General features: G+C 42.8%; 1 protein-coding gene across 2 annotated transcripts in view; it reads right to left on the bottom strand.

The window, feature by feature from the left end:
* Positions 1–5,686: 5,686 nt before the first annotated feature.
* DARS1 (aspartyl-tRNA synthetase 1) overlaps positions 5,687–18,554 on the bottom strand; it is a 188,816-nt gene continuing 175,948 nt past the window's right edge. For both annotated transcript variants that reach the window (XM_073634256.1, XM_073634257.1), the window contains 4 exons: positions 17,283–17,363; positions 13,112–13,223; positions 10,043–10,114; positions 5,687–7,258 (listed from right to left, as the gene is read on the bottom strand). In XM_073634256.1, the coding sequence (XP_073490357.1) occupies positions 7,167–7,258; positions 10,043–10,114; positions 13,112–13,223; positions 17,283–17,363 (357 nt within the window). In that variant the 3' untranslated portion in view covers positions 5,687–7,166. The remainder of the gene's footprint in view (positions 7,259–10,042; positions 10,115–13,111; positions 13,224–17,282; positions 17,364–18,554) is intronic.

Here is an 18,554-nt window from a genome sequence, read left to right as displayed (position 1 = left end):
TCCACAATTCTGCATTTCTTGGTTTTATCTCAGAAACAGCATTTTTGATGTCACCTCACAAGTGTTCTATTGGATTAAGGTCCAGGGATTGGGCTGGTCACCCCAAAACGTTCATCTTGTTGGTCTGGAACCAAGATGCTGCTCACTTACTGGTGCGTTTGTTGTTGTTGTCTTGTTGAAACACCCATTTCAAGGGCATTTCCTCTTCGGCATAAAGCCTTGTACACACGATCGGATTTTCCTCAGACAAAACCTCGGACTTTTGTCCGAAGGTGTGTGCCTTGATTTTGTCTTGCATACAAACGGCAAGGAATTGTCGGCCAACAAACACAAACATAGTGACGTACTACGTGGTTTTTCAGTTCTTTAGCTCCACCCTTTGAGCTCCTTCTGCTAATTTCGTGTCAGTAGAAGTTTGGTGAGTGTTGATTCGCGCTTTTCATTTAGCTTCTGAACGGCCGTTTGTCAACCAGACATGTTGCGGAATTGGAGGAGATAACGTGTTATTTATTATTGGCCTTGGAGTTATTGCTTTGACCCAAATCCAGTCCAGGAACAGGAGGAGGATTTTTTGGACCAAAAATTGTTTGCTTTATTAATCGTGACCAATTATGTCATATGCCTTTGCTGCGGGAGCTCCAGGAGAATAATCCAGATGATTCTTGGAATTATCTCCGGATGACGGACCCCTGCTTTCACCAACTCTTGGCATTGCTGACCCCCTATATTAAGAAGCAGGACACATGCATGAGGCTTTTATTTTATTTTTTGGTTGAATAATAATGATTTGATTTGGTATATTTTCTATAATTTTTGGATGCATAAAATGCACTTTTTGGTTAAGTTCTATTGGCATGTCTAATTTTGTTTTCTTTTGTAATGCACAATAAAAAAAATGTGGAGAATAATACTTGGCTATGTGTTTTACTTCAAATGACAGTTTGGGAGTAGGCAGTTAGATTTTAAAAAATACAATGTAAAATTGACAAGGGACACCAACATAGTTGTATCTTTGATCTTGAAACTACGGGATAATGGTGTTGTGGTAACTTGCCCCCCCCCCCCCCCCCCCAAAAAAAAATACCAAGCATAATAAAATTATTCTTGATATCACAAGAAAAAAAAAAGCCTTTGAAAATTCATTTGCAATAACTCCATCAGTATCACCAGCAAAACAGCTTCATTATTATCTCATTAAAGAAGAAGAGAATATGCGCTGCATTTCGAGATTTCATAATTGGCCACGTCATGAATGTTAATTCTCCATTACGAACGCTAGTTTACAAGACCGACTGCTTCTGGCTCATCCTTGCTCCCGAGCATGCGTGTTTGTACTTTGGACTTTTGTCCGACGGACTTGTGTACACACGCTCGGAAAATCCGACAACAGACATTGGTCCGTGAAAAAATTTTAATGCCTGCATTCCAACATTTGCCCACGGAAAATCTGACAATTGTCCGATAAAGCATACAGTCGGATTTTCCGCCAACAGCCTGTCATCACACAAGTATTTTGATGTATTCAAACTGATCCATGATCCCTGGTATGTGATAAATTGGCCCAACACCATAGTAGGAGGAACATCCCCATATCACGCTGCTTGCGCCCCTATGCTTCACTGTCTTCACAGTGTACTGTGGCTTGAATTCAGTGTTTGGGGGTCATCTGACAAACTATCTGCAGCCCCTAGACCCAAAAACAACAATCTTGCTTTCATCAGTCCACAAACTGTTGCACCATTTCTCTTTAGGCCAGTCAATGTGTTCTTTGGCAAATTGTAACTTCTTCAGCACATCGTTTTTTCCAACAATGGGACTTTGCGGGGGCTTCTTACCAACAGCTTGGCTTAACATAGGCGACTTCTAATTGTTACAGTACTCACAGATAACTTTACACCTTCTTTGGTCACCCTGGAGCTGATCATTGGCTGAGTCTTTGCCATTTTGGCTTTTCTTCCATCCATTTGAATGGTAGTTTTCTGTTTTCTTCCACATCTTTCTGGTTTTAGTTGCCATTTTCAAGCATTTAAGATCATTTTAGCTGAGCAGCCTATCAGTTTCAGCACTTCTTTATATGTTTTCCCCCCTCCAATCAACTTTATTTTTTGTAATTCCTTTATTACCCAAGAAAGTTACAGTCAAATTTACCAATCAACTTTTTAATCAAAGTACGCTGTTCTGAACAATGTCTGGAACGACCCATTTTACTCAGATTTTTCAGAGAGAAATGCACAAGACCCAGCATGTACAACATTTGCTGCCTTCCTCCTTAAATAAGGGCCACCTGGGTGACACCATTTTTTCACAGACTGAATTACCTCACTAATTGAACTTCACACTGCTATTATTTTAAACACGCTCCTTTCAATTAATGGTTAATTGGATTTTGCAAAAGCGTTTGATAGAATTCCCAACACACAGCTAATGTGTAAGGTCCAGTCTACAGGCTTGGAAATATTAGTTTGTAAATGGATGTAAACTGTCTAAAAGACAGAATTCAGAGAGTAGTGGTTAATGATTCTTACTCTGAATGGTCTAAGGTTATCAGTGGTGTACCCCAAGGTTCAGTGCTGGGACCCTTACTTTTTAATATCTTTATAAATAATATTGGGTCTGGGATCAAAAGTAACATTTCTGTCTTTGCAGATGACACCAAGCTATGCAGTGGAATAACGTCCTTACAGGATGTCTCCAATTTACAAGCCAACCTTATTGCACTAATTGGGCGACTATGTGGCAGATAAGGTTTAATGTTGATAAATGTAAAGTTATGCACTTGGGGGCTAAGAATCTGCATGTATCATACATACTAGGGGGAGTACAACTGAGGGAATCCATGGTGGAGAAGGATCTGGGGGTTTTGCTGGATCATAAGCTCAATAATAGCATGCAATGCCAAGCTGCGGTTTCCAAAGCGAGCAAAGTACTTGAGGTATGGACTCTAAAGAGAGAGAGATATAATTTTGCCCCTGTACAAATCATTAGTAAGACCTCATCTGGAATATGCAGTTCAGCTTAGGGCTCCAGTTCTCAAAAAGGATATCAGGGAACTGGAGAAAGTGCAGAGAAGGGCAACCAAACTGATAAGAGGCATGGAGGAGATCAGCTATGAGGAAAGATTAGAGCAGTGATGGCGAACCTTGGCACCCCAGATGTTTTGGAACTACATTTCCCATGATGCTCGTGAACTGTGCAATGTAGTTGAGCATCATGGGAAATGTAGTTCCAAAACATCTGGGGTGCCAAGGTTCGCCATCACTGGATTAGAGGAACTAAATTTATTCACTCTTGAGAAGAGGAGATTAAGGGGGGATATGATCAACATTAGGGGTGCAACGGATCAAAAACTCACGGTTCGGATCGTTCCTCGGATCAGGAGTCACGGTTCGGATCATTTTCGGATCAACAAAAAAAAAAATCTCCCCCACTGTAATATCCACAATCTCCCTATTGGCAGGGTGTGGCAGAGTATTGGCAGGGTATTGGCAGGGTATTGGCCTTTCCTATGGCCGAGGCCACAGAGCGCTCCGCGGATCACGGGTGTCCCGTACGGATCAACCTCCGCGGATCGGATAACGGATCGATGACGATCCGTTGCACCCCTAATCAACATGTATAAATATATAAGGTGTACATATAGTGAACTTGGTGTTGAGTTATTCACTTTATGGTCACCACAAAAAACAAGGGGGCACTCTTTACATCTAGAGGAAAAGAGATTTCATCTCCAAATACTAAAAGGTTTCTTCACAGTAAGAGCTGTGAAAATGTGGAATAGACTCCCACCAGAGGTGGTTCTGGCCAGCTCAGTAGATTGATTTAAGAAAGGCCTGGATACTTTCCTAAATGTACATAATATAACTGGGTACTAACATTTATAGGTAAAGTTGATCCAGGGAAAATCCGATTGCCTCACAGGGGATCAGGAAGGAATTTTTTCCCCTGCTGTAGCAAATTGGATCACGCTCTGCTGGGGTTTTTCGCCTTCCTCTGGATCAACTGTGGGTATATGGGATTGTATATTATATATTTTTATTTATTTATTTTATGGTTGAACTGGATGGACTTGTGTCTTTTTTCAACCTAACTATGTAACTATGATTCAATTACACAGAATCAGCAGTATGCATGTCATAACTGTTGGGTCTGTTGGTTTTCTATTACTCTACTACACCTACTAGTAAATTATTTGCCATGTAGAAATATAATATATACCAAAAACAGTGATTGTTCTCATTAGTGATGTTGGACTGCTTTTAAACACAACTGTAACTGTAAATCTATATTGAAGACAAACACTGCTTTGTCAAGGTCCCTCGGTATTGTGTGGTTCCACACTCTATATAGGGGGACCTTTGGCAAGGTATAATGACTTAATACATATGCAAAATATATACTAATGCCACCTGTTTTTGAGGAATGATGGCCATTATATTTGGATGTATACAGTGGCATCAGGGGCCATGTACCCATCTATACTGATTGTGGGCGACAGTGCAGGACAGGATTTGGAATGTTACATCAATACTGCTGTCTGTGTACACGTTGGGGAGATACATACATCTTTTTCGATTTGTCCTGACAATCAATGAGCTTTGACTTTGGAAAGATCTCCTACTTACTGCTGTGTCTCTGGGACAGGAAGTAAAAAGAAATCTCCCCAACTAAAACACAGAAAGTAAAAACCCTGACTTGGGTTTTTAAGTGTTACTAAACCCACAACAGTAAAATCAATCGGTATATCCAGTAAAGCATGCTTGTTATACTCACTGTGGAAGGGGATAATCCTCTGCATTGTGTAAAAAGGCTGTTTTATCCTATCTTTTCTGATCCTCCCCTTCTTTTACTGTCCCCAATCCATCTTCTGATAGTACAGAGCCCTAGGAGGCACATGCATATGATCAGTTTGGTGTGTGTTGCTAGAAAGCTTTTTTTTTTCTTAGGAGGGTGCGTGTGATCAGCTCAGGGCCAATCAGCACTGTCCAAACAGAGGATCAGGGGTCATGTAGCTTCATAGGATAGAGGAAAATGAAAACTCCTCCTACAAGCTTTAACCAGACACCGATAGAAATCACAAGACTGCCATATACTGCTGATGAGAAAAGATATTTAGCAGTTTATATTTACATTTCCATGTTCTGTGTACTGTGGGAGACCAGATATAGCGAATGCAGGGTCCTGGGTTTAGTAACACTAAGTGTACATTAATTAAGGCCCCTTTCACATGGGCTGTCCAATAAGGTCCAGAGGGCCAATCAGCACTGTCCAGAGGGTCAGGGGTCCTGCTGCCTCATAGGACAATTAGGGTAGAATGAAAACTCCTCCCACAAGCTTTAACCAGACACTGATAGAAGTCACAAGACTGCTATATACTGCTGATGAGAAAAGGTATTTAGCAGTTTATTTTTACTAAAATAATTGCATTTCCATGTTATGTGTATTGTGGGAGGCCAGATATATTGAATGCAGGGTCCTGGGTTTAGTAACACTTTAACCATTCCCTAATCTATCCAAAATTAACAAAAAAAATTGCCCATTCATACATTATGAAATTGTCTACACATATACTCAATAAGTACATATAAGAGATAATGGTTTATGGAGCAGTAGGATTCTTGTTTACCCAAATACCCATCAAAAGACACAAACTTTTTTATACCATAAAGATCCCATAATAAAAAGCAACTTGTTTATAGAATTAGTCAAATATTTTAATTTTCTTTAGTAGAATTCACTTGCTATTTAAATACAGCGATTTGTATTTCTCACCTCTTTATTAGTTATAAAACAGTATGGTCTCTTATTCTGAAGTCATGGTAAAAATCTCACAATACCGAGGGTTATTATCTACATACAAAACACCGTACTTGTTTTAGGTCTGATTTGCTATTCTAGAACTGTCTGCCAACTGTTTAGCTTCCCACAGAGTTTAGGCAGGAGTCATAAAATGCTCAAAGTCCTGGAGACCCTCCCTTGCTACAGCTCCCATTAAAATGTATGCTTGTAGGACCTCAAACATGCTTGTTTATATGAATAAAGGACAATCTAAGGACTCCTCATATCAAGAGAACAAAAGGCCACCAGCCAACTAACTCCATTACAGTTTATCCTCATAACCAGAGCTCTCCTAAAAGTATCAGCTGGAGTTACAGGAAGCCTAGGCAGAAATCCAAGGTGTTATCCAATCTTCTCAAAATGGTATCTCATGGCTACAGGATAGGTTCACCACATCCCAGTGCTGAGGTTTGATCATGTCCTCCCTGTGATCTAGATAACTTATTTAACTTACTTTACACCTGTGGCAAGGATGATGCAGGACTCATAAGTCCATCCTGGACAGGAAGTTATTTGAACATGTTTCAAGTAAGTTAAGAGTTAAAGTGAAACTTTAGGCTCCACAATGGAAATGGGTGGACAGGCAGCATTTTTAATGCAGAAGAAACATGCTTTGTCTCATCTTCATTAACGCTACTTACCTGCCTGTCTTCCCCCCTGTATAGTGAGCTGCTCAAGCGCAGCTCATGGCACAAATTTGGTAATGCCGAATCTGATAGAGTGACGTCATCTCGTGCCAATGACAGCGGCTGGTGCTCGAGACCCAGAAGCCTTCTGCCCAAAGAGGTCTGCGGCTGGCAGCAAGTTCTGGGGACGGTGCCTTACTTACTTACTGATTCTAGGCGAGTATAGTTTTGCTTTAAACAAAATTTCCAGGCTAAAAAGGGCAAAATGACTGAGCCTCGTGGGCAGGTAAGGTTGACCACTGCCCATAAGTATCTTCTAGTTCCATCGGATATACTAGGCTACATGCCTGGCCTTAGTAAAAAGTCCAACATTTATTACTGTAAGAACAACTAAAAGTAAGGGAACCCAGGAACGTTTGACTGCCCAAGTATAGAGTCTGGTATTAAAATGAGTTTACATGATATGTACTCTAACCCCATTAGCAGCTTCAGTATTTGATATCATAAGAAAAAAGTAAGGCTATGGGATCCAGCAACTCTTGATGGACGGCTTTGGGGGGGGGGGGTCCAGTGTTAGGATGTGTTATGGGCATTGACTGGCCCTATTCTGAGGTCCATGGTTTGTGATTGTAAGAAGTGTTAGGAGAGCAGCGTACAGTCTAGAATATGGCTATGTATAGCAGGTGACTTCCGAGAAGATGGTCTCTACGGGGTGAGTCTTTTGGGGTCACGTGGGAACATGGAGGTCTGGCGGACGTTGTGCAGTCCCAGGTACAGCATGGTGACTCGCTCTAGACCTGTAATAGAGAGAAACAAATAAAGGACAACTGAATGTATTTATATACAACAATGGAGGACCTGTATGTTTCCAGTAGACTCCAGAAAACAATTACCAATATTCAAATTGCTGGAACTGGACATGCTGGAGTAGGGGTTGTAAGGCCCAGGGAGGGACCTCTACTGGACTGTTCATAACTTAAAGGGAAGTTCCATGGAGAATAGTCTGTTGCTATTATAACCAGTTGGTGTGGTTTCCAAAGTATTATCGGGGTGTTGAGAGATAGAAGAGGCTAGTTTATGATTTAGTAAACCTCACAAAAGTAATAAAGGTTTAGGTAAAACTCCTTTCACACTGACACCGATTTTACCACATTTGCGGTGCGTTTTTCACAGGACATGTGACTCAAAAATCGCATCAAAAACACAACACGAGCATTTTTGACGCATTTTCAAAGCAGTTCAATGGGGAGGTTCATTTTTGGTGCGTTTTTTTTTTTTTTAACTGACCAAATATGCACCAAAAAATTGGATTTTTTACACCGCAACGGACCAGTGTGAAGGCATACATCGAATTTAAAGGGATACGTTTTATTTCAGCTTTTCTTGCACTTTTTTTCGCAAAAGCGCTTCCAAAAACTGCTCAGTGTGAAAGCAGCCTTAAAGTGATTGTAAACGCTCACATTGTAAAACAACCCATTCAGTTTAAAATAGAAAGGAAAGGCAAAACATTTGATATATAAAATAAAAAAAACAACATTATAAACACCTTTTTTATAAGACCCCTTTCACACTGGGGCGGTTTTCAGACGCTTTAGCGCTGGAAATAGCCTCTGCAAAGCGTCTGAAAACCACCTCCCATTCATTCCAGTGCGTCTTTTCACACTAGGGCAGGGCGCTTTCGGGGCGTTCCAAAAAGTCCTGCAAGCAGCATCCTTGGGGCGGGTTGGAGCGCTGTATTTAGCACTCCCAAAACACCCTGTCCACTGGAATGAACGGGCAGAGCTTTCAAAGTGCCTCAAAAGTTATTTGAAAGCGCCGCAAAACGGGACTTTTTTTGGGTAAAAAGTGCTCCGCTAGCGGCCGAAAAGCGGAGCAAAAGCCGGCACTTTCAGTGTGAAAGTAGCCAAAGTGATCACATTCCCTCTTCTCAGCTGCATAAAAACTGAGGGAGGAGGAGGAGAATCAGCAGCACACTGAGCTTCCCAGTAAATGGCTGTGCAGGGGGGTGTCAGGACAAGTCTAATCATTGGAGGAGAGCAGACTGAGTTCCGCTGAAGAACTCACCACGATGTGCTCTCCCAGCTTAGTGTGGTCAGTTTTTAAAAAGGAAAGCAGAGAGACTGGCAGGAACACCAGGGAGTTCACACAATGGAAGCAATACAAAGAGAACAGGACACTTCCTCATGCAAGTACATGGTACTGCACATATCAGGAATATGAAACGTTGTGTTAACAAACACTTTAATGTTTACTTGAAAACGGCAGCTAGTAATGTTATAGTGCAATTGAACTTTCCGTTTAAATCAGCTAAATATATTCCAGGTGCATCAAAACAACAGAAAGTCTTTCAGTTTGTTTCCTAAGAAAGCAGCCACAGCTTCCATAGCAAAGCCTGTCCCCTGCCAGCACGCTGTAGAGAAGGGGACCCCCTACAATCTGTGAGGAAGCAGTGGTCTCACTGAAGAGGTCTGACAAATCCCCTGCTGAACAAAGCATATTCCTCTTTAATTTGTACTTTCTTCAATCCAAAGCACAGTGAAATCTTTGTCTCTTTCCTCATTCTATCTGCATAAGTCACTTCTGACAGTCTATACATCAGGGATATGCAATTAGCGGACCTCCGGCTGTTGCAGAACTACAAGTCCCATGAGGCATAGCAAGACTCTGACAGCCACAGGCATGACACCCAGAGGCAGAGGGATGATGGGACTTGTAGTTTTGCAACAGCTGGAGGTCCACTAATTGCATATCCCCGGTCTATGCCAACACCAGAGAATCTCGGGAGATGGCCCTACCTTCCCCCCTCCAGCACACAGTAGGTAATTGACAGCCTCAGCTGTGCACGTTTCCCCTATGAGATGGTGTAGGGGGGGGGGGGGGGGGGGGGGGGTATACATTCCCTCCACCCAGGTCTCTGATTACACTCAGCTACAAAGTCAGATACTAAATAGGCAATGGCTAGCTCCAGCCAAACTGTGCATCATTTTGGATAGTGAATAAAATTTTTGATGGGTTTTTATTTCTGTGTGTGACTACATTTGCAGGATTTTTTCCTTGCTTCCCTGCCTGTGACACCAAGTCTAGAAATTGGGGTTTATCGAGAAAGGAATTGACAGCATTAAAAATCATGTCAGCTCAAAGGCTGGCCATAGATGATACAATCTTCTTTCCTTCCACCTGTAGAAAATTGCTACATTCCACCATCAACACAGTCAGGGTTGATGAGGGAATGCCTCCCGCTGCGCTATTATATTCTGCTAGAGGGGGCGCAGTTCCTGGCCAGCAGAAGGCAATAGTTATTGCTAGCGGTTATAGGCGCTGGCAGTAACTGTATGTAGAAAAGAGTGACATACTGGTTTTACCCAAGTTGATTGATCATCTTGGATACAAATCAGTCTGTTCACACATGGATCATATCTCAGCTGGCCCCTGCTGAACCAGAAAGGATTTGGTCTATGGCCAGCTTTACCCTTTCCCTCTGTACTAAAATGTTGTTTTTATTTGTGTCGACATTTCCAATCACTTCCCGCCTAGACATACACATGGAATATGTGGACGTATATAAATATAGGACTAGTTACCAATGCCTCCTCCAGCATGAGGTGGAGCTCCGTAACGGAAGGAGTCAATGTACGCCTTGATCTTTTCCAAGTCTAAAGTAAAAAGAAAACATACCATGTTACAACTATTTCAAATATCAGAGAAGCTTCAAATGAACTGTATGAATTGCACAGAATGGAAAATCGCGTGACTAAAACATTGCATGTAAAAAGCTTGCCCTTTAAAAATCTGTGCTCTTGGTACAACCCGCTTTGGTAATGCCCTATCATTAGCACTGTGATTAAATGCAACCCCATCTTATACCAAGAGCAGGAATGGACTTTACTTAAAGTGAGGTTCCACCCCAAAAAACAAAAATACATGAAAAATCCTAAAAAAAAACCCAAAAAAACATTTGGATATTTTTTTTTTTACTTACCTCTAAATGCCTGTTGCTAGGGGGTCCCTCGTAGTCTGCCCCTTCCTGTGCCTGGGCTTGTGACATCACTTCCCCCTCGGCACAGGAAGGGCTCCGCTCTGCTCCCTCCCTCCTGTCAATCATCTGGGACCCATTACAGGTCCCAGGTGACTGAGCGGCCAATCACGGCGCGCGGCGCCGCTCGCACATGCGCAGTGGGTGCCAGGCTGTGAAGCCACAGCCCGGCGCCCACAGTTGCAATGCCGGCGCCGCTGAACGGAGGGGGAGACGAGCGGGGCTTCGATCCCCCGCATCGCTGGACCCTGGGACAGGTAAGTGTCCAATTAAAAGTCAGCAGCTGCAGTATTTTTTTTACATGACCCCCTGGGTGGAACTCCTCTTTAAAGCGGTAGAAAACCGTGTAAAAAAAAAAAAATTCACCCTGCAAGGCAATGTCGTAATGTGCTAGTATGCATAGTGTCTACAAACTATGGGAAAGATTTATGGCATTTTTTTTTTTTTTCTACGAGTAATGGCGGTGATCTGCGATTTTTAGAGGTACTACGACATTGCGACAGACAGATCTGAGACTTTTGACACTTTTTTGGGACCAGTGACATTTATACAGTGATCAGTGCTAAAAATATGCACTGATTACTGTGTAAATGTCACTGGCAGGGAAGGGGTTAACACTAGTAGATGATCAAGGGGTTAATTGTGTGTTCCCTCGTGAGTGTTTCTAACTGTATGGGGATAGGATTGACTAGGAGAGGAGACATGTTTTTCCTACTTAGTAGGAACAAACGATAGGGCTCCTCTTCCCTGACAGCACAGGGATTTGTGTGTTTACACACACAAATCCCCGTGCTGGCGCTTGTGCATGCGATCGCGCGTGGCAGTCGTGCCCGCCGGCCACGCACATCGGGTCCCCCCGCCGTGTAGTGGGCGCACGCTCTCTGGTGGCCGCTAAAGGGAAGGACGTACCCATAAGGGATTTCACCCAGGGGAGCCATTCTACCACAGTATATCTGCGTGAGCCAGTTGGGAACTGGTTAGCCACTTCCTGCAAAACGTACCTGTATGTCCTTTTGAAGAAGTGGTTGTACTACAGCTGCAGGCTTCACCCCAGTATCGTATTTTAGAGCTGGCGGTCTGCTTTCAGGTGATAATAACCGATACGGCTAAGCAGCAGCTCCCACCGGGAGACCCGAGTGATCCAGCTGGCACGTCTGCCGGCTGGCCGGAGTCCCGAAAAAATCTGGAATTGACTTTGATCGGGTCTCTGATGTAGTACCCCCGACACGACTGTTTACTCAGTGTAACATCATCATTCACAATATACAACAAAATTGGGCTAACTTCACGGTTTAGTTTTTATTTTAATTCAGCAAAGTATATTTTTCCCCAAAAATTTGCATTTGAAAAACCGCTGCACAAATAGCTTGTGACAAAATATTGCAACGACTGCCATGTTATTTTCCAGAGTCTTTGCTATATATATATAATATGTTTGGGGGTTCTAAGTAATTTTCTAGCAAAAAAATACTGATTTTAACTTGTAAACAACAAATTTCAGAAATAGTGGTCCTTATGTGGTTAATGACATCCCAGTCTTAGTCCGTAGGGTTCAATATTGAGCTGGTCTTCAGGGAAGGCTGTCCACAAGGTTTAGGAGTGTGTCTATGGGAATATTTGACCATTCTTCCAGAAGCTCATTTGTGAGGTCAGGCACTGATGTTGGATGAGAAGGTCTGGCTCGCAGTCTGCGCTCTAATTCATCCCAAAGATGTTCTATTGGGTTGAGGTCAGGACTCTGTGCAGGCCAGTCAAATTCCTCCACCCTAAACTCGCTCATCCATGTCTTTATGGACCTTGCTTTGTGCACTGGTGCGCAGTCATGTTGGAACAGGAAGGGACCATCCCCAAACTGTTCCCACAAAGTTTGGAGCATCAAATTGTCCAAAATGTCTTGGTATGCTGATGCCTTAAAAGTTCCCTTTATTGGAACTAAAGGGCCAAGCCCAACCCCTGAAAAACAACCCCACACCATAATCCCCCCTCTGCCAAATGATTTGGACCAGTGCACAAAGACATGGATGAGTGAGTTTGGGGAGAAGGAACTTGACTGGCTTGCACAGAGTCCTGACCTCAACCCGATAGAACACTTTTGGGATGAATTAGAGCAGAGACTGTGAGCCAGGCCTTCTCGTCCAACATCAGAGCCTGACCTCACAAATGCACTTCTGGAAGAATGGTCAAACATTCCCATAGACACACTTCTAAACCTTGTGGACGGCCTTCCCAGAAGAGTTGAAGCTGTTATAGCTGCAAAGGGTGGGCCAACTCAATATTGAACCCTACGGACTAAGACTGGGGTGCCATTAAATTTCATGTGCGTGTAAAGGCTTTTGGTAATATAGTGCAGTGTTTCTCAACTCCAGCCCTCAAGGCGCCCCAACAGGTCATGTTTTTAGGATTTCCCTCAGATGAAACAGCTGTGGTAATTACCAAGGCAGTGAAACTGATCAAATCACCTTTGCAAAATAATGGGAAGCCTGAAAACATGACCTGTTGGGGCGCCTTGAGGACTGGAGTTGAGAAACACTGATATAGTGTATGTTTGCAATGCTAGTGATACTGCACAGCATTGCCATTTACAAACACAGTAGAAAAGTATACACATTTTCCTTACCAATGGCGTGGTGCTGCGCTCTTTCCGTCAGCAGCTGAGCGTCGTGCACTCTCTGAGCACCAGACAGGATCTCTTCCCCTCTCATGAACATATCATAGGAGTTTGAGTATTTCTGTGGGAGGGAAAAATGATATCACATAACATTTCCAGCATAATATGCTCAATTTGCTAAGCCATAATGACTGTTATTTTCAGCAATGAGAGCCGAAAATGACAGTTACAAGAGCTGAGATGTAAAGACCATGATGAGCAGAAACACAGGAATTATAGTCAAGTGAATTGAGGCGAAAGCATTACACAAATTGCAATGCAAAGAAAGTTTCTTGCTCTGGTTTCATTTATTGGCCCCACTCAAATCCTGTGAATGATTCTCCTCCTAAGTAATACTTGCTGAATGATTCATACAAAAACTTCCTAGCATGATTAAAAAAAAAAAAACTTTAATCTCAAATGATCGCTCGTCCATTTGTCACCCAGAATGGGTAGCTGAAGTGCTGTAATGTACAGGGGATGGACAAGAATTATGGAAACGCTACAAGATTTACAGGAGTGAAAGTGACGACATTTTTCTCGTTGAAAGCGGAAGTGATGTCACACGGGACGGTAGGCGGCATAAACTCCAAACATACAAAGAACACTAAACACACCAAACTGGATTAATAATTCGCCTCCGTTTTGTTTTTTTTATTGGTTTTTACAAATATAAAACAATGAACAATTCACCAGAACTCTTTTAACCACTTGCTTACCGGGCACTTAAACCCCCTTCCTGCCCAGGCCATTTTTCAGCTTTCAGCGCTCTCACACTTCGAATGACAATTGCGCAGTCATGCAACACTGTACCCAAATGACATTTTTATCATTTTTTCACACAAATAGAGCTTTCTTTTGGTGGTATTTAATCAACACTGGGTTTTTTTTATTTTTTGCTAAACAAACAAAAAAAGACAGAGAATAAAAAAAAACAAAAAAAAACAGGTTTTTATAGTTTGTTCTAAAATTTTGCAAACAGGTAATTTTTCTCCTTCATTGATTTGCGCTGATGAGGCTGCACTGATGGGCACTGATCAGGAGGCACTGATGCGGCGGCACAAATAGGTGGCACTGATGGGTGGCACTAATTGGCAGCACTGCTTAACCTCATGCCTAAATAGGGGCCCTGGTAAGTCAGGTGACCCTAAAGAAGTACAGCCAAAGCTCATAGATCAAAGGAGTGCAGTATGTTCTGCACTCCTGTGACACGTTTGCACACAGCAGGCTAAAGCCCGCTGTCAGCGAACGTCACAGAGCCGATCCAAGCTTGGGAAAGATCGAGACCATATGGTCGGGATCAGCCCACATGCCTGGACCAGCACCCGGCTCAGCCTCTCAGCGAGCCACTGAGAGGCTAAGCCGGCCGCTCCCACCCCCTCCACAGCTCAGCACTCCAGTGGGCGAGGTGACTGACAGTCACCAGCTCTCTGCTCAGGGAGCTGTGAGAACCGAGCAATCGGCGGTGTGTGATCGCTCGGTTCTTGGTGTTAGAGTCAGCGGGGGACAGGTGCAGCATTGGATTGATGCTGCATCCACCTAAGTATGATTCTCAAGAAAAAAAGCATTCCCATACTTCACTTTTAAATCACCCATCCTAGAGGACCCCCCAGAACTTCCAGAACATTCCCTATCAGCTGACATTTTTTGACCTATCACAAAACCCCCCATTGAAGTAAATAAATCAATGGGTGGCTTGAAACTCCAACTGCCACCATCCCATGAGGGAAAGGGGGGCTTTTACTTCCGCTGCTGCTACAAATTTTGGCCGACCATGTGCACCCATGGTGCAGACATTGTTTGTCAAACACAGCGCCATTTACCAAGACCATAAAGCTCCAATTCACATAGCTGGTGTTTTGTCAAGTTGTGGTTTGACGAGCATGCAGACAGTTTCGCACCTTCCCCTGACAGCACAGTCACTGGATCTCAATATCCTAGAGCCACTATGTCACTTTTGGAGAACAAAGTTCGGGCTTGTTTTTCCACCTTTGGCATCTCTGCGAGAACTGGAACGATTTTTGCATGACGAGTGATATCAGATTCCATTATCCATCCAAGATTTATATGTGTCAATTCCCAGGAGAATTTGGGCCGTCTTGGATGCCAAAGGTGGTCCAACACCATATTAGGTAACAATTCAGTTCTTTTAACATACTTGTTTCCATATTTTTGTCCAACCCCTGTACGTCCGATCCACAAGTGCACAGGACAAAATGCTGCGAGTGTGCAGGATAACTGTGACAACTGGATTCAGCACTGGGAGGTGTAAACACTATGATGGGGGAGCATATATATATATATATATCTGTGGCCAAAATAACCACAGGTGTGCCCTTTATATTTTATATAGAAGACACAGATTCTTATTCAGTTGATGACATCTGCAATCTCTTGCAAAAATTACCCTAGTTAACCATCTACGTGAGAGAAAGTCACCAGCTCAGACTGCTTTCTTGCTATTTCTTATATTAAACATGCCACTAATCTAATAAAGCTACATAAATAAAAGAATTAATGGTGCGCTTAACTTTTGATCACTACATGTGTGCCAAAAAACGTAATATTTTACGTGCAGATACTAATGCAATTTATAATAAATAAACCAAAAATTAATCCCCTGAGGAAGTCATGTGGTATTGTGACGACACATGTAGGGTGGAACTGGGTGACGTAATTGCCTAAACTGGAAGCAACGTGGGAGCTGTAGTCCCAATGCCTGGCTGTCAGTTTTACACACTGTATATGCGTTTTTTGTTTTTTTTTTTGCAACATTGTAAGTGCAATATATTTTTTAATAAAATAATAACATTTTAACTTCCCTTGCTGCCTGAGTTCATTGCAGAGGAGAGGAGGGGGAAATCTGATGCCTTAAAGGGCCATACACATTAAAAATTCAGACCACCAGTTACCAGCTTATTTAAGTGCATCTGAGTGGAGACTACCTGGTTTACCATCACCATTGTGGCACATGATAGACCCCTTTAAGGAAAGCGCTTTTGACCTGATATTTAGGTCCACAATGGAAGGTGAGAACATGATATGAAAGGTGGTGGGCCCCTCTCAAATACACAGTGGAGGAAATATGGATGTATTAACACATTGTGTATTGATTACTTGAATAAAAAAAATTAAGTAAGGAATTCACACAGAGATATTAATGTGTTTAAATGTCTATTTACTGCACATTGGTTGCATTACACAGATGATAGCACGGGAGTGACATCTATCAGTAAAGCTAATAAAGCGCCTCCCCCATTCCTCCTCTTCCTCCCAATACTAAAAATCCTAGATGCATGCACCTGAGAATGGTATTTCCAAAACATCTGCAATTTATGCTTTAAAATCAAACATCCATTTGGTTAGTTTTTTCTTTTGCATTCCACTTCATGGTCTGTTGTGGTACTGGTGACTTGGCCAGAACCTCACAGATGCTCCCTGAGAAGGTTACACCATCAATGCCTTCCAGGGAGACCCTGTCTGCAAACTCTCGTGAGGGCGGCCTTTTTTCCCCAGTCAAAGCAGGTTTTTGAGTAAAACACAGGATCTACCCAAGCATCAACATGGGGGTGGTACAAGTCTGAGTAGAAAAGCCGATCCCCTACCAACTTGCTGTAGAGAAGGACCCTTGCTCTGTGCTCTGCAGAGGGTCTGACACACACACACTTTGTGCTGCCTGTAGAATGGAGAGCTCTAACTTTGGCTTGAGAAGATACTCTGAGGAAGAGCCCCTGTATGACCTCAAAGGTTATATCCATGGATTGCTACTATGCTGTAAAAGAACTAGTAGCTTGCTGGCTTCTTCTTGCACTGAATGTGGGGGGAAATCGAAGTACCCAGACCAAACCCACGCAAACAGAGAGAGAGAGATACATCCCTAGAGCACGTCAGCTCTGCATTTTGTGCTGCAACAAATAAGACTATAGATTTGATCACTGCGCTTTAATACTTAGGTTGCTTCATCACTGATGAACGAGCAATCCAGAGTAATGTACTGTATATTGGAATTATTCTGTATGAAAACAATCTGGTGGCTATTTATGCATGGAATGCCTAATGTAACCATTTATGTCCACTTCTGTGCAATGGAAAAGAACCACACATGCCTTTCTATGCAATATAATCAGTAAATGCCACTCACAGGATCCTGGGGGTCCGGCATGGTATAGAAGGGTCTCACAGCCAATGGGTACTTGTCCAAAATGTAGAAATCTGTATCATACTGGGAGAAGGAGAGGAGAGACACTGTCAGTAAGGAGTCTATCACATGGTTCATCACATCACCTTGTCCTTTTATCATATACCTGTGTCACATATTGGGTCATCTATCTGCAGTATAAAGGGTCAGCTTAAACAAAACTGATATCTCAAGTTGGGATAGATGCAAGCAAGTGTAATCATGTTTGAAGACATGAAATCAGGGTAACTGATTTCCCAACTTCACTTACTTCTGTAGCCCTTACAAGTGAGTGATACTTTCCCTGTTTATTTAAAGGGATTACATTACAAAGATTGCAGAACAGCTGAGGGTCTTGTTACTACATAAGTGAGTCTCTATGGCCGAGGGAATAGACCCAGGGACCTGGGAATAGCATACCACTGGAACTGATAAAAGAAGCTAATGGTGTATCAGAACCACAAAAAAAAGATATGACAACTGCCTAATAAATCTGATCAGCTGCCTGGCAGGGCTCAGTGATAGGGAATTTAGTCATTTGCACTTGTACTTGAACATGCCCCTCCTTAGCTTAGTGATAAACAGATTGGGCAGCTGCCAATGTTCCCTTATTGCTGTATACAGTACAAACACATGGGAAGTCTTCAGCTGTCTTGCCCAGATCTCCCATGTGCTGCTGTAAAAGTTGGTTCTTCATGTATTTACTGCTATGTACAATAGGTTAAAGTTGAAGTAAACCCCCCCCCCCTTTTTTTTTCTTACAGTTTTACCTACAGGTAACCCTATAATAAGACTTACCCTGAAGGTACAGTGAATATCTCCTAAAATTGCACTGTTTAGGAGATATACACACTGCATGCAGCCGGTGATGTCGCCGGCACATGCACTCTGACGGGACGGCATACTTGTGCTGACCCTTCAGAGCTCCGTGCTGTGGTCCATGATTCCCGCGCATGACGTCAGCGCAGCCATTCAGACAGCTGGAAGACACGAACCTGGAAGGAAGACCTGGTGAAGATGGAAGCGCCTTCAGCTGTGACAGAGCACCACTGGAAGGCTTCGTTCTGAGGTGGGTATTTCATAATGTGCTAATATGCGCTGTATACTAGCATTATGCAATTGTCTTACAGGGTTTAAAAAAAAATAAAATGCAGTTTACTACTGCATTAAATGTCAGAACTTGTAGCAGGCTGTGTGTGACTTCATATCTTCAAACCTGGAACTAGGACGCATCAA

The sequence above is a fragment of the Aquarana catesbeiana genome, linkage group LG06, assembly GCF_042186555.1.
Source record: "Aquarana catesbeiana isolate 2022-GZ linkage group LG06, ASM4218655v1, whole genome shotgun sequence".
Taxonomy (NCBI): domain Eukaryota; kingdom Metazoa; phylum Chordata; class Amphibia; order Anura; family Ranidae; genus Aquarana; species Aquarana catesbeiana.
This window is presented reverse-complemented; position numbering and strand designations above follow the sequence as displayed.